At 47.0% G+C, this 16,161-nt stretch overlaps 1 protein-coding gene across 1 annotated transcript in view; it reads right to left on the bottom strand.

Annotated features, from left to right (window-relative positions):
• LOC129382421 (decapping and exoribonuclease protein-like) overlaps positions 1 to 16,161 on the bottom strand; it is an 80,806-nt gene that overhangs the window by 16,389 nt on the left and 48,256 nt on the right. The window contains exon 3 of the mRNA XM_055066312.2: positions 3,000 to 3,222. Within this exon, the coding sequence (XP_054922287.1) occupies positions 3,000 to 3,222 (223 nt within the window). The remainder of the gene's footprint in view (positions 1 to 2,999; positions 3,223 to 16,161) is intronic.

Genomic DNA, 16,161 nt, shown 5'->3' with positions numbered 1-16,161 from the left:
TCAGTATCATGCCTGGCCTCAGTGGGCTAGCTACTTTACGGCCAGTGCAGGAAAAGAAGCCGGCCCCAGCCCAGCTTTATCCTATAGAATAGTCATGTCTGTGTTTTAGCAGTGTGGATTCTTTTTTTTCTTTTTTTCGTACGCATGCCGAGTGTAATTATTGTTCCGAAATTTTTAGATATGCTTCATTTTTGCATGGATGGCGGGTACAGTTCTTTTTTTGATCTTTACGTAGACTTAACATTTTTATTTTATTTTCTTGTTCGTTCTTTCTTTTCGTTTTTTTATTTACCGAGAAGCGGTTTGGTAATTTTCGCGGTCGCGAAGCTCGGTGAGATAATGGTCCTGAGTCGTCGGTGCGCGGGGGACAAGGACGCTTTGCGCCTTCTATTGCGTCGTGCGTTGTGGAGGACGGGTGCCACTCTGCGGCGGCCTGCGAGGGATATTGAGCAGCCATCGAGGAGCGTGCGTATGTGCACACTTCTCTATGCCGCACCATCGAAGCCGCGCCAACTCCATCGGACCACCACGTACATGGGAGGTGGACGAGGTCACCGACCCTTTGACGTCAGACCGAGAGCTCGGCTCTCGGCAGTCGCCGCTGCCGTAGAAATGCCTTGCAGCCACGGTTGTGGTTGCCCATTCATCCTGGCTACGGCGGCGTGGCCGGCTGAAGTGGCAATGTCCTACCCCATGTGGCTGGAGTTGGGGACTGCCACCACCATGTATGCGGCGCTCGTCAGGGTCGCCAACAACTTCGATGGAACAACGGTGAACCCGTTTCTGTATTAAGTGGCCTGAAATCCAGCCTTCCCTCGCAACTATAACGTCTCCGACCACCGCCTTTGCCATAGTGCCGTGCGCACCATTTTCGCTTTGCACCCGCTGTACACTGTTCCACGCCACCAACAGACTATTGTTAATATTCCTTCCTGTCGCGGCGTTATTTTCTTCTATTTTAGAACATATATTTTTTTTTTATTTTACCACTACCCACGTATGTTGTTTTTTTGTATAGTGCGTATGAAAGCGTCTTAGCTGGTATGTCACAATGCGGTGTCAATAGGACACTTGATGGGCTGAGGTTAGCATTAAGCTAGTGCATGAATGGCTCAATTTTGGTGCATTAGCCCTTACTAGCTGCCTGCGAGACTGGTAGGGGGTCAGTTAAGGAAGGCAAGATGTGTGGATTGAGGAACACGCCGGCACCATTGAGCGGGCGCATTCCGTACTCCTCACGTCCTCCTCTCCTTATTTACTCGTTGCGCGGGTGCATTCACCTGTTCTGCCACCCCTACGCGTCACCCCGTTCCCCCTCGCAAGCGGTTGTCAGCGGTGGCGCTCCACTAGTGATAGTTTGCAGTGGGGGCGGGCTCTGACGTCGCGGCGCGGCCGCAGTCGGCTGCTCTCGCGCCAGAGCGTGCCACTTACATCCGGGACTTCACTAGGTACTTACATGCTTTCTCACGTCCGCCGACACCTTCGTGACTAGGCCTTGAGCTGGCGCACGGTGCTTTTGCCAGTGCGGGAAGCGCGTACTTTGTGTTGATCCTTTCCGGATGCTAAGCCGAAGAACGGGTGCCTAGAGCACGTGCAAGGTCGTACCACGCTGAGTCACTCTTATTGGAGGCCCAAGGCGAAGGAGATTGTCCGAGCTGCGGCGAGTTCGCCCAATGTTTATCGCGACATCAAGTAGTAGAGTCGCTGGGACTTTTCCTAGCGGCGTGCCTCAGCTATAGCGACGTACTATAGGCGTCCCGGTCTGTATATTCGCCAGTGTTGCGGGGCCCTTTGGGTTCCCGAGCCGCTCTGGTACCGGGCATTCATGCATTGTTGGGTGCCACCGGAAAAAAGTTTTTTTGTCAATTCAGGGCGATACTGTGTCCTGGCATGCGTCGCTCGGTAGCCCCTTGCGGCCTGAGCTCTCGCGAAGTGGCGCGCTAGAGGCGACGGCTGACGCGGCCCTGCGGGTCGCTAAGCTCGAACACATAGTGGTCGGTACTGCTGTGAGACCTTAAGAACCCACAAAGGTGAGCCGAAATGACGGGTGGTTTGATGCACGCAAGGGCTGAAAGGAGCGGCGCGGTGACGAAGCGCGCATTAAGTAGGAGGAGGATGCAGACGAGCTCGCGTCTCCTCTTTGTCCCCGGCCAGGGCTGCGCTGGCTGCGGCGCCTGCACAGTGGGGCCAATGTTGCCTGTCTCAAGGTAATCTGGTGTGGGGCAAAGCTGGGCGAGTCGAGATAGCTGACGGCATCACGGCCTGTCTTTCAGCGCGCCTAGTGTAATCTCAAGTTTCAGAGAAGTTTCGCAGCGACGACCAGCGCGAAGTGTTCGCTCCCCTCTGTCTGCGCTCTTTACGACAGTGCTGACAGGATAAAGAGCGCAGACAGAGGGGAGCATCGGTCGCATGAATTGTAGTACACATTCGGTTACCAATACATTTACAGGCATAACACGCGCGCACGACACAGTGCTGAAATGATAGAGTGCGCGCTCATTGAGTGAGATCTGTTCATAATTGCCCGTGCGCGCGTGTTATGCCTGTAAATTTATTGGTTACCGAATGTGTACTGCAATTCATGCGACCGATAAAACCACTAACGTTATTTTTCAGAGTTGAGTAATCTTTATCTGGTATCACTTTACACAATTCGGGGTAAATTATTACTTCTGTTGTGATATCAATTAAATGGCAACAATCGGCGTCACTGTGAGGCACCATTAATGTTCAAAGGGATAAAATGGTCACTGCGCACCGCATGCTGTGCGTGGGAGTGAAAGCATGCGAAGGTTCACGATTCTTCCACATTGAGTCGGTTCTGCAAGTTTTAGACATCCTGGTATTTATTCCACTGCTCTAACTTCTGCGAAACTTGTTTCCGAAAACAAGTGCTTAACGATAGTGCAGAGTCGCTCACAAGCTCACGCGACCTGTTTAACGATTTTAAGAAGGATAACACCACCCACCTGCGTTGAGTTCGTTTGTTTAGCACCCACCTGTAGAACTTATACCGCTGGGCCTTCTTGAAGTTGTCGCCACATGTCTTGAACTCCACGTATCCAGCCGTAGAACCCGGCTTGCATTTAACAGAGGGGTCCACCGCTTTAACTTCGGCGCCTAGTACGATGGAGTGCGATCCCAGCTTGCTGCGGAGGACGACGTTGTATGCATCGCTTTCCCTGACGGCTTCATTCTTCTTGGGGGCAGCTCCAGCTTTATCTGCGTCGCAAAAGATTGTGAATGTGCAGAAGCACAAATATTGCTTCCTGTATTCTACTTGCTTTTTATTGGTGCTATTATCATTCTTTGGGAATTTCAAACAGTTCACGGTATGTCTACGTCTTCGTCAAACCTCTCTCTAGTTTTTGTCATTGGTAGTCCATGGTCAAATTGCTGGAGCACCGGGCTTCTGCGCTGCGGGAACGGGGTTCAAAAACAATCATCACGCCAACTTGAATCACTTGGAGTTCAATGCTCGGTATGGCATGCTCCTTAATGATTCTTTGAGGTGAATTTGGGTCCCATGGAGATGCACCGGTATGCATCAATCTCAAGATCGATCTCCTTAATGCCATTTTTTGTCAAGATGTGTAGGTAGGTATTTCACAGCCTTTCACAATAAACATTACACAATAACAAATTCACGCGATATTAGTGCTCATTTGAAAGGACGGATCTGTGTTAATGGTTCGTTGTGACCTATAACCTTATGTACGTCTTAGTTGCTCTTATGCCAGGTAGTGTCGTATCCAGAATTTATCTAATAAAGTTATATGGTACATAAAAAGCGCAAGTTTTCTATCCGTAATTAGTATCTATTTCCTGGGAATATAAAATTGTTGAACTTTACGCATGTATCGTTTTATATTTGGAATGTTGAAGACATCAGAAAAGTAATGCTTATATAAACCGTCTAGTGCATTGCTACAGAAATCATTTCAAGGTATCTCATGCATACAGAGAATCATCGTGATAAGATGTTCCATAGGCGATGTCAGCGACGATTCTTGTGAAGACGCAGATGATTGATTTCAGTTTATACGAGATGCTAAAAATCAAACAGACACGCCATATTTAGCAGTTGACTAACCTAAGCTTGTACACAAAAGTTCAGTTATCAACAAGCCTGAATTGCAATAAATACAAAAATACACTGACAACCCTTAACGAGCTGCAACATGCTCCCAGTGAAGATTAAAGGACAGCATGTCACAAAAAACCTTTCTAAATAGTTAACAGTGTGTGAAAAAGCGACTGAATAAAAGGCAGCGCTGAAAAGTACTCATATGTAAGTATGAATGAATAAAGGAATTTGTGGTGTTTATTGGCGCAAGGACCAGGTATGGCCAAAGACCGCCAAGCCAGTGTTGATGAATTCGCAGTGTAGTTATGAGTTCAATGAAGTTGATGTGACGTGGCTGTAAAGGGGCCTTAAAAATAGTCGCTCTAGAGTGCGTAAAATCTATCTGTTAGAAGCTTATGTCGATGATAATGACATGTTCCATGAGCATTAAAATCCATCGTGAGAGAATGATGCAATTTAAAAGATACGTGAGATGATAAAATTACCTGGAGCACTACTGCCACGCAAGAGCCCTTGAAACACAAGCGCCTGGAGGCATGCGCTACACAGTATGACTACAACAGCGGCATCCTCTCGAGAGAGGAAGCGCTACGAATGTATGCGACTAATAACGTGTAGGACAACATCTCTGAGGAAACGTAGGACTGTGTTTGTACTAAAAAGCGGTTCTGGACCGAGGAACATTACAGCATGAAGAGGAATGTGTTGCCGGTATACTAAGGAAAAATGTCCCCTCTAAGATTCGGCTTCCCGACACTCCAGGGGGACGTGGAGCACGGTAAGCCTCTCCCCGCATCTGCCACAGGTTGGAGGGTCATTTCCGGTGAGTAAAAAGTTATGGGTGTCAAATGTGTGTCCTGTTCTGAGACGACAGAATAGGACATCTGTTCGGCGTGATTTTATTGCTGAAGGCCAGAACCCTAATTGTGGCTTTATTACGCGCAGCTTATTATTTGTTTCCCGGTCCCACAAGCGTTGCGAAAAGTTTCGCAGTTTCCTGCGCAAGAAGGGCCTCAAATCTGTGATAGGTACTGCAGCGGTAGGATGAACAGAATACGATGCAACTAATGTGGCCATCTAGTCCGCCAGAACGTTACCTTCGATGCCCCTATGACCCGGCACCCAGCATATGATGACATGCTGGTTACATATATACGCTTTACATAGGACGGAATATAGTTCATTGATTACAGGATTTTCGTGCTTACGAAATGACACTGAGGCCTTCACAGCACTTGGAGAGTCTGTATATATAACAGATTTCTTTAGTTTTGTTTTCCTTATATGCTGCACAGCCGACAATAGTACGTAGGCCTCAGCCGTAAAGATGCTTGTTTCCGGATGCAGTACATCGGATTCCGAGAAGGATGGACCAACGGTTGCATAGGACACCCGCTCGCGTGATTTCGATGCGTCTGTGTTGACCTCGGTGCAGGCGTACTTGTACTGGAGTTCCAGGAAATGCATTCGGATTTCGATATCTGGGGCGTGCTTTGTAACTTGTAGGAAAGATATCACATTGTACCAGCTGCCACTCCCAAGGCGGTAGCAGCTTAGCTGGAGGCATTAAACGATGTTTGCGGATTGGCACATCCATTTCAACACTAAGCTCCCTCACACGAAGTTAAAAGGGCTGTCTCACACAGAGACGATTACGAAAGAGTGTAGCATATGTCATATCGTTAACGGTATTAAAACACGGATGTTGAGGATTAGAGTGGACTTTCAGAAAATATGTTTGGCTGATGTATGTTCTCTGCAGATGAAGTGACCACTCATTTGATTCTACATACAAACTTTGAATGGGACTTGTTCTGAAAGCGCCTGTGGCCAGTCGGATTCCTAGATGGTGGACCACATCTAGCAAATTTAGCGCGCTCGGGGTGGCAGAATGATAGATCACGGCACCGTAGTACAACCGTGATCGAATGAGGCTCTTGTAAAAATTCACCAAACAATTTCTGTCGCTGCCCCATGTTGTATGGGATAACATTTTCAGTAAGTTCATTGTTTTTAAGCATTTCACCTTGAGGTACTTTATGTGTGGACTAAATGTTAGTTTAGAATGAAGTATGATGCCTAAGAACTTGCGCTCTTTGTTCACAGGGATTTGCTGGCCATACATTTCAATATTGGGATCTGCAATGAGCCCTCTCTTGTGAAAAGCACACAAGAATTTTTGTTCGGGTTCACTTTAAATCCGTTTTCGTCTGCCCATTTGAACACTGTGTTCAAGCCCTGTTGTACTTGCCTCTCACACACTGCAAGGTTGCAGGATTCGAAACCTATTTGCATGTCATCTGCGTAAACAGAATAAAAAATGGCTGGCGGTAATGAAGCCCGAAGCGTGCTCAATTTCACGATAAAGAGCGTGCAGCTAAGCACACCTCCTGGGGGTACACCAGTTTCTTGTATAAAAGGTCGCGACAATACATTGCCGATTTTCACGCGGAAGGTACGTTTGGACATATAGCTTTCTAGTATGTTTAGCATATTTCCAGGAATGCCCACCCCCAACAAGTCTCGCAAGATCCCGTATCGCCACGTTGTGTCATACGCCTTCTCCATATCGAGGAATATCGATAAGAAGAACTGTTTAAGTACAAATGCATCGTGGATATTTCCTTCAATGCGTACAAGATGATCAGTTGTGGACCGCCCTTCTTTGAAGCCACACTGATAGGGATCAAGCATACTGTTCAGTTCAAGGGAATGTATTAGTCTACGATTAATCATTTTTTTCAAATAGCTTACAAAGACAACTTGTAAGAGCTATCGGGCGATAACTTGGCACCAAGAAAGGGTCTTTACCCAGCTTCAAGACGGGAATAACAATAGCTTGCTTCTATGAGGGTACACTCTTAGGCAAAGTTACACCCTTTGGCTTGCCCCTTCTGCCGCACAACAATTGTTATCTACCTTGATGCGTTTCCTTTCTTTAACGCTGCGAGCCCGGAACTTTCCAGTAACGAACGGCACGCGCGTTATCAGCATAGAACAGTTTACACCCTTTGGAGTGCCCCTTCTGATTACGCGCGTGCCGTTCATTAATGGAAACTTCCGGGCTCGCAGCGTTAAAGAAAGGAAACGCATCAAGGCAGATAACGATTATGGTTGTGTGGCAGAAGGGGCAAGCCAAAGGGTGTAACTTTGCCTAAGAGTGTAGGAGGTATCCGGCAGCCCAGATAGAGTTGAGAAGTGCCAGAAGTGTCATTTGTGTGTCTTCGTGTAAGTTCTTAATCGTGTCATAGACGATTCTATCAGCTCCCGGTGCAGAGCTTCTACGTGTGCTCAATGCAGCTTTAAGCTGGGCAATATTAAAAGGACGGTTATATGGTTCATCCGGACGGCATTTACGATCAAGTGTCTTACGTACAGCGAATTATTTATACTTGAGGAATGATATTGTGCAATGTGTGGAGCTTGATACATGTTCGAAGTGTTCGCCCAGAGCGTTCACCTGGTCCTCCGAGGTAGTCCCTTGGTCGTCCACTAAGAGCAGAGGGTGGATTTGTTGCCCCTTTATCTTTCTTACGCTATTCCATACTCTGAACTCTTGGGTGTAGGAAGTGATGCCCGAGAGAAACTTCTTCCAGCTAGCCCTCCTTGCCTGTCTCCGCGTGCCCCTTCCTTGCGATTTTGCCAGTTTAAATTTTATGAGGTTTTCTGCAGTCGGGGAGCGACGCAGCAAACCCCACGCTTTGTTTTGTTTCTTTCGTGCCAGTCTGCACTGGCACCCGTCTTTTACAAGAGAGACCTTGTGTTTGGGGAATAGACTTCAGCTGCGTTGATTATAAAACAAGTAAAACATGCTACTGCATTGTCTATGTTAAAATCAGTGATAAGATCTCGTGATAAGCAAGTTGATTCTTCAAAATAAATCCATTCGACGGAGACTAGTTTCCACCGAGGGGTATGTGGGGGGCATGCGTGCTGACGTATTCAATTTAACATTACAGGCAAGTGGTCATTTCCATAGGGATTTTTGATTACATGCCATTGCAAGTCCGCGAAAATTGAAGCCGAGCCAATAGACAGGTCTATAGGTGAATATGAATTATTATGAATATTACAATACGTTGGCTCCTTCTTGAAGAGGCATGCACCGGAGTTCACAAGAAAATTTTCAATGAAACGGCCTCTCGCGTCATATCGCGAGTCTCCCCACATGGTGTGGTGGGCATTAAAATCGCCTGTGGGTATGTAAGGGCCCGGAAGCTGGTCAATTAGGTTATAAAAATCACTTCTTTTCAGATGAAAGTTAGGTTGTATGTATAAGCAACAAACAGTGATCAGTTTATTAAAAAGGATTGCCCGAATTTACACTGCCTCAAGGGGCGTCTGAAGGGCGACATGGTGATAAGCTACGGACTTGTCCACAACTATTGCTACACCGCCAGACGAGGTGTTCGCCTCGTTGCGGTCTTTGCGGTAGATGGCGTACTGACAAAGAATGTTTGTGTACATTTAAGATGTGTCTGCTGAACACGCAGCACTTTTGGGTTATGTTTGTGTAAGAGTTCTTTAATGTTATCTAGGTTGTGGACAAGACCGCTAACGTTCCAGTGCATTATTTGTGTAGCCATATTGTTCGTGTTTTTATCTTGTGTGTCAAGAGGAGTCAAGTTAGAGAAACAACTCACGGAGCCTTTTCAGGCCCTGTGATTATGGTACGGGTTTTGCCTTTTTTGGAGCGGTCGCGAGACTCGCGCCGCTCCGGAGGTGCTGGATGTGCTTTCTGGCCCGGGGTTGTGCCCATCGACTCTTGGGAGCCGCTGGACTTCCGCTCAAACGAGCGGGGTGTTTTCACCCTAGGCCTTGCCTCGAAAAGCAGGGCCTTGGAGACCACCAACCCAGAAGTCGATGGGCCCTCCTTCAGGCACGGCGCAGCAGCGCTGGCTGCTGACGCCAGGGGGGCTGGTGGCAAGGCCGCAACCACACCCATTGTGGGCTGGGCCGGAGCCGGAGTCTGCTGCGACGCTGCCCGCTTGCGCACCGCACCAGCATACCCTGAGGTATGGAAAAATGAAACACGTTTCCGCGCTTCTTGAAATGAGACGTTTTCTTTGATATTCATTGTGATTATGTTTTTTTCTTTTTTCCATGCGTGGCAGGTTCGAGAGTATGCTGCGTGTCCACCGTCACAGTTGGAACAGTGGAGTGTGCCATTAAGGTTGCTGGATACGTGTTCGTGTTCGCCACACTTTGCACAGGTAAGTCGGCCACGTCAGCTTTGCTAACCATGGCCATATCTCTGACACTTGAAGCATCTTCGGGGGTTAGTGATGTAAGGCCTGACTAATTTTGGTATATCCCGTTTCTAGGGTTTCTGGTAGCACGCTCGATGTAAAGGTAAGGATTAGACGTTTAGTTGGAATATCTTGGTTGTCTCGCTTGATATTTATTATTTGGCACCTGAATCACATTGTGTTCTTTCAAGCCCTCCAGGAGCTCTTCCTCGCTTAGGCTCAATAGATCTTCCTGTCTACCGACGAAATTCGCCCATCACCACTGGATCCTATGGTGTCCAGGTCATACAGGCCTTGAGGGGAACGAACTGGCCGATTCGCTAGCCCGAGGTATTATTAACCGGGCCGACTCGACTGGGACGGTCCCAGGTAGTCACTGTAATGACCCCAATCCAACGAATGCCCGGGAGATTCTCGCTCATCAGTGTGCAACCAGAAAAAAATACCCTCCCCCTCACCCACAACTCAGTGGAGAGGAAGCCGCCAGCTGGCGCAAAATTCAGACTGGGGTATTCCCCCACCTTAAATTACAGAATGCCGTGTTCCCCACTCGCTACAGGCCCGACTGCCCGTGGCGCGGAGGCATACCAACACTACAACACATTACTTGGGATTGTGAATCACACCCGTTTGATAAAACACGCCACACCATGGAGCAATGGCAGGCACAGCTAACCAGCTCAGACCTGGCGGGACAACAGTCCATAAGACAGGTCAAGCGGGCGGCCGAGGCCAGCAGGGCCTTGGACTAAAGGGTCTCCGACCACTGCACGTAAATCATTTGTCAATAAAAGTTTCTATCTCTCTCTCTCATCAGAGGTGACTCCTTTGCACGTGTTCAGTGATCGGTGGTGGGTAACGGTGATTGCCACATTAAGGAATGCTACGAGATTGGAGCGTTTGCCATGCTGTCGAGTGTCGTGGACCTCAAGAAGGTCGCCATTGATCATTTTTGTCACTTTGTAGCCAGCACCTAGTGTGTCGGTAAGTCATTTAGCTACGATGAAAGGTTAGATAGTTCTGACTGACTTTTCGGGACCTTGACTGTGTATTACATGAAAGCGCGGAAAAGTTTCTTTACGCTGGCTGAATAGCTGAACGGTTTCTTCGGTGCGCCCTCTTTTTGAAAGAGGACGATCGGAAATGGGAGGGGGGGGGGGGGAATGACGTCTTAGCCATGCAGAATCATTTAATTTCGGTGGCTACGCCAGCCGCCCACCACCGAGCCCAACAAGGGGACACCACGAGTCCGGGAGGAAACGCAGACGCCAGCTGTACGTAGCTACTGTAACCTAATATAAAATGCCCAAGGCTGGATACATGCAGCAGGTTAACCCTTGCCGCCTTGAAATTCGAAAGTGATAAGAAGTGATAAGAAGACAGGAAAGAAGAGCCAGCGTGAGGGAAAGCAAAAGATTGAATAAAGGGAAAGGAAAAGGCGACTGCCGATTTCCTCCAGGTGGGTCAGTCTGCAGGTGCCGTCTATGTGAAGCAGAGGCCAAAGAGGTGTGTTGCCTCCGCCGGGGGCCTTAAAGGTCCAGACACCCAGCATCGGCTCAATCTCCAGGATCCTCCTTTCTTAAGACACGGCGAAGCCGCGCACGGCTACACGCGGGAGGGTCCGACCCTCGTGTGCTAGGGTACGTGGTGTCGCAACAAACCAAACGCCTGCTGACGCAGACGCCCCTGTGGGGTCATATGCAAGTAAATATAGAATGAGGACTCAGGAAGGAAGGAAGGAAAGAGGTGAAAGGCGTAAAGTTTAACCTCAGTAAGTACCTGTTGGGTACTTTACACAGGGGAATGGGGTAAGGGCAGAAAATATAAAGTAAAAAAAAATGAAACGGAACGCATCATTTCGCACATTCAGTTGTTTTCCCAATGAGTCCAGTTTCTTTTAAAAGCACAAAAAAAACATTCATGCCGACGGCAGGGACCAGGGCCCAAGAATTTCGGCTTCTCTAAAGGGACGGTTGTCAGTCTTGTCGAGCGTGGGGTTCATCACTTTGTGCGTTTAAACAACGACAGTCACACAGAAAGTGCGCTATCGCCTCTTTGCACCCAAAAACTTCACTATCTGGACTTCTGACCATTCCGATGAATTAGGATTGCGCATTGGTAAAAGCTACTGCCAGTCATAGATGACCAATTAGAGTTACCTGCCGGCGTCGTTAGCCATGTGGTAGGTGGAGTTCTACGTGAGTATCCAGGAAATAAAAGCGCTCTTCTTTAGAGTCTACCTACTTAATTCCACTGGGTCAACGTAATCTTGCGTGCAAGTGCATGAACATTCCCGGCTGTGTGCATTGAGTATGAGGGCTTAAGAAGCACACAACTTCTTGTGTTGAAGGACTGGGTACCGAATACAACGTCACGTTATTGGGTAGTTTGCAGACGGTACTTCATCACTACGAACTACAATGAAAGATGCATAACTCGCAAGTTAAAAGGGGGAGAACGGGTGGTACTCCCAGCGTCTTCGACGAATACCCGGAGGACATGCAGCCGGCTGCAAACAAACGGCAGAGCGACTCTGCCATGCGGAAACGGGAAGCTGCAGTTCGTTGCAGTGCGCCTGCCGCCCCGGCCGCGTCTGCTTCCAATCTGCTGACCGCAGGCAGCCTTGCCGACAGTGCCAAAGTGGACGAAGTCACCGCCACTGTCTCGTGTCGTTCAAGAACAGATTGACTGGAGCAGTTGTATTTCGCTTAATTGTGTCGAAGCCATCTTCTTCACTAAGCGACAGTCTGATCCAACATCAGGACAGAGGAGGGCTCCCTTCAAGTCAACTTGTACGCGTGCTGCGAGCCTTGAACATGTAGGCTGAGGTGATCCTGAGCAAGAGAAGGAACCTTGCAAAGCCACTGCAAGAAGCCGCCGAGAATGCTGTATACGTACTGCCAGACTGTGGAGTTTTAAAGTGTACTTGCCCTGAGCACCACCTACAGCTCTTGAAGAATTTGTGCACGAACTATTTTAGGCCGATATTCACCAATTATGCATTGTCTGTAACAGACAAGAATGACATGGCGAAGACATTCTTTGTGAGGCCACTCTCCCGGAAACAGCCAAAGCTTTAAGTGACGCCTGAAATAGGAAGTCGAACAAGCCTGATGAGGTAATAACGTTTGATGTGCGTCAGCATGTTTGCACTTCTTTCTTTTGGCGCATTAACACTGTGCTGTACTCGTAGGCGGTAACTGAGCTGGAAAATAAGCGCATGTTGAGCGCATATAAAATGACAGACCTGCATTAACAATGAAATAGAGGCTGAGAAAGAATTGCACGTGAACCTTGGAATAGATGCGCAGTTCGGTTGTTTTTGCGGCTTCCACTTCTAAAAAAATGAAGTGAGCCGGAAGCGATGCCATTAGCATGAATCGTGGTCAGTAGGTTGGGCAATTAATCACAATTTTGCAATGAGAAAAAGTGCCTCATTCACACAAACTTGCCGCGACGTTAGATACATGTAAGTGCAATGGCGTACTGCTGCTCCATAAAAAGATATTAAATCAAGTTTAACCTAATTATTATTACAGCTCAATCAATCACAGAACCAGGTACAATAGCACTTTGTAAATGTAATGCACTTGTACCTCGCAATATAATTTTTTTTTTTTGCATTATAAAATGCATTATAGCTAGTGCTTCAACAGAATACGGTGCTATGCACAACGGCCTTGACGTTGTCTGCTCTGGATGGATGAATGGACGTTATGAGCGCCCCCTTTGAAACGGGGCGGTGGGTTGCTCCACCAAGCTCTTGCTATTATACTGCCTAATGTCCTACCTAGGCTAAACAACAAAAAAGAAAAAAAACTATGAACTACCACACCCACATCTGCTGATCCCCTATTGCGAACTGTGCTTTTGTAAGTCTTCATTTTTTGTCGTTTCCCTACTCTTCTTCCACCAATCCTCCAATCGCCTCTTACTAATGCCTATTGCGGACATGTTTATTTTTCCTCTGCTCCCGCAGAACCCAAACGCTTCAAGGAGGACAGTGGTGCCTAAATCGACCGCTGGCTAGACGTCTTAACATTCTGATAAAACATGCTCCATAGTTTTCCTAGCTTTACCGCAGCAAGCACATGCTTCTTCCTTCTTATATCTCGCTTTATAGGTTCGTGTTCTAAGGCATCCCGATCTCGCTTCGAAAAGTAATGAGCTTCACTTTGAGTTATCATAAATTGTTTCTTTCCCGATTTCGGCTTTTCCTCTTAAGTAGTTACTCATGGCAGATTAATTTTCCATTGCCGCCACCCATGAGAATATTTCAGCCTCTCTGACTTTCCGCTTGACCTTCTTTGTTGCTGTGTTGCCCACCCCACAGGCCGCATACTTGCTGATAAGCTTTCTAGTTCTTTTCCTCGACTGTGAATCAATGTTTTTCCTGTACAGATACCTGAACACTCTCCCAGCCCAATTACTTTATATTATATTCCTCAGCCGTTCTTCATACTCAATTTTACTGCGAGCTTCCCTCACTTCAAAATTAGTCCAGCCCATATCACCCTGCACAGCTTCATTTGTAGTCTTCCCATGATCGCCCAATAACAAAAGCCTCTTAACCTCGTAACAAAAGCAAAGCTGCCACCATTAATGCAAAGAAATCGTGTATCACGACTAAAATTCCTCTATCAACTTATTAACGGTCATTATCAAACAGATCTCACGGGAATAATTACATTTTCATCTGGTTATGCTACTAGGCAGCGACATAGATGAACAATAACCCCATTTAGTACACGTAATAATTGTTTTAAGTATTCCTTCTTTCCCCGAACACTGGTTGAATGGAATCATCTAACCAATGACCAAGCTTTAAAATAATCACTTTCGGCGTTTGTTTCAAGTATTGAGTAAAAATTTGTTATCTTCCTGTGCCACTGATATGTTCAAACTCTTGTGACCTGATTTGTATTGTTTTCGTTGCCTATGCTATAGTGTTTTTTACATATGTATTGTTCCCCACCCTGCTAAAATCCCCCGTGAGAATTGCAGTATTGATAAATAAATATAATAATGAATAATGCGAGGCGACCCACTGACCTTTGGTTCCTGTCGAGTCCTGATTGTACCCCTGATTTAAAGCAAACAACCGCATTTCCAAAAGTAAGTCCTGGAACGTCGAATGTGCACAATGCCCTCTGGAGTTCCCTGGCCGTCGCAACATTAGCCGCTTGACAGCTGTAATTATCCGTGACTCCCTTCAGAAGCATTGCAGAAACTCCAGCGCTTCCCTTTCTATTAACGTGGGAGGCCAGAGGGGACGCAGATAGAAATGTATATAGGAGAAGAAGCAGTTCCAATATAAGAGATGGGTAAAGTGACGTGAGAAGCCAAGGAAACCCCATTACTATACGACAGCGGTTGCGGGGAAACAGGATAAGCTTAAGTTCAAGATACGTACAGCACTTTGCTGCTATTTCTGAAAAATAGACGCCATGCAAATATGTCAAGCGGGCAACTTAGGCAGGGCGTGCAGAAGCATAGCCGCAATAATTAAAGCACACCACAGGGTCCAGGAGACACTATACGGAAGCGGTCGACCGTCAAATCAACACTTCCTTGGCCGCCGCGTTAGCTTTGCGGCTATGGCATTGCTAGAGGTCGTGGATTTGACCCCCATCGCGGCAGCCGCATTTCGAAGAGGCGAAATAGACACCGCACGTGCACTTAGATTTCAGGGCACGTTAAAGAACATCACGGTGTCAAAATTAGTCTGGAGTCCCCCACTACGGCTTGCCTCATAATCCGAGTGTGGTTTTGGAACGTACAGCCCCATAATCCAATTCAAAATTAATACTTCTGCCACAATACGATGCGCCATGTGAGCAAATGACAACGCTTAACCCTCTAAGAAGTTATAAAATATGGGGCACAACAACGCCTCAAGCAAACACCTCTCCCTGTTTGTTCTGTATACTGCGCAGATAAACAGCAGTGGTACACGCAGATAACGTTTAACATCAACTCACCACTCTCGTATTAGCCTAAACGTTGAAGAAATTAAACTTTAGCGGTCCAGATCACCGCTAGTTATCATCAATCAAAGCATCCAAAAGCTTCGCTTACATCGATTCCCACAGTGCGTGGGATTTGCATAATTTGTTTTTCACTAGATGTACGGCCCAGTGCCTTTCTGCTATCTGTTTATGCTTCTGTAGTAACTAAATTGTTTGCCGAGCAAGACACGCTGGAAATGTACAAGAGCGTTGTCTCGGTCTTGAAGGCTGCAGCCTTGACAATCGACCAATGGCAAAAAATAATTTTGCCGACTAATTTATTTTCGTCGCCGGTTTCACATTTTCATTTATTTCATATAAGAATTTGTTACGGTCTTTTTTTTTGTTCGGTTTCCTTCTTTAGCACTAGGCTGCGTTCGTTTGCTTTCGGATTTGCTTTGCTTTAATTTTATGAGGTTTGCTAGCGTTGGGGAGTGACGCAACAAATTCCAGGCTTTGTTTGCACTTTACGCGCACTCTTGCATCACTCATTCCACCACGGGACGCACCTTTTTTGAAGCCTCATTATTTTATGGAATGCGCTGTATTGCAGCGTCAATTACAAAAGCTCTAAAATAAACATTAGCGTCGCTTATGTTTTAGTACTAGAGAGCGTTTCGACGCATTTGAACGATTTTCAGAATTTTTTCCTAATCATCGGATGCAACTTTTCATGCAAGGGTATTGGAGGAATTCATCTTGCCCTAGGCTCAATCCACACGAAACGTCCCACGCCTGAACAGCAACTATGGTTGATTTTCCTGAAAACAATTTGGGCCAGAAAGATCTTGTGTGAATAAAGTTCTGCCGGAAAGGT

Source organism: Dermacentor andersoni, chromosome 6 (assembly GCF_023375885.2).
Source record: "Dermacentor andersoni chromosome 6, qqDerAnde1_hic_scaffold, whole genome shotgun sequence".
Taxonomy (NCBI): domain Eukaryota; kingdom Metazoa; phylum Arthropoda; class Arachnida; order Ixodida; family Ixodidae; genus Dermacentor; species Dermacentor andersoni.
This window is presented reverse-complemented; position numbering and strand designations above follow the sequence as displayed.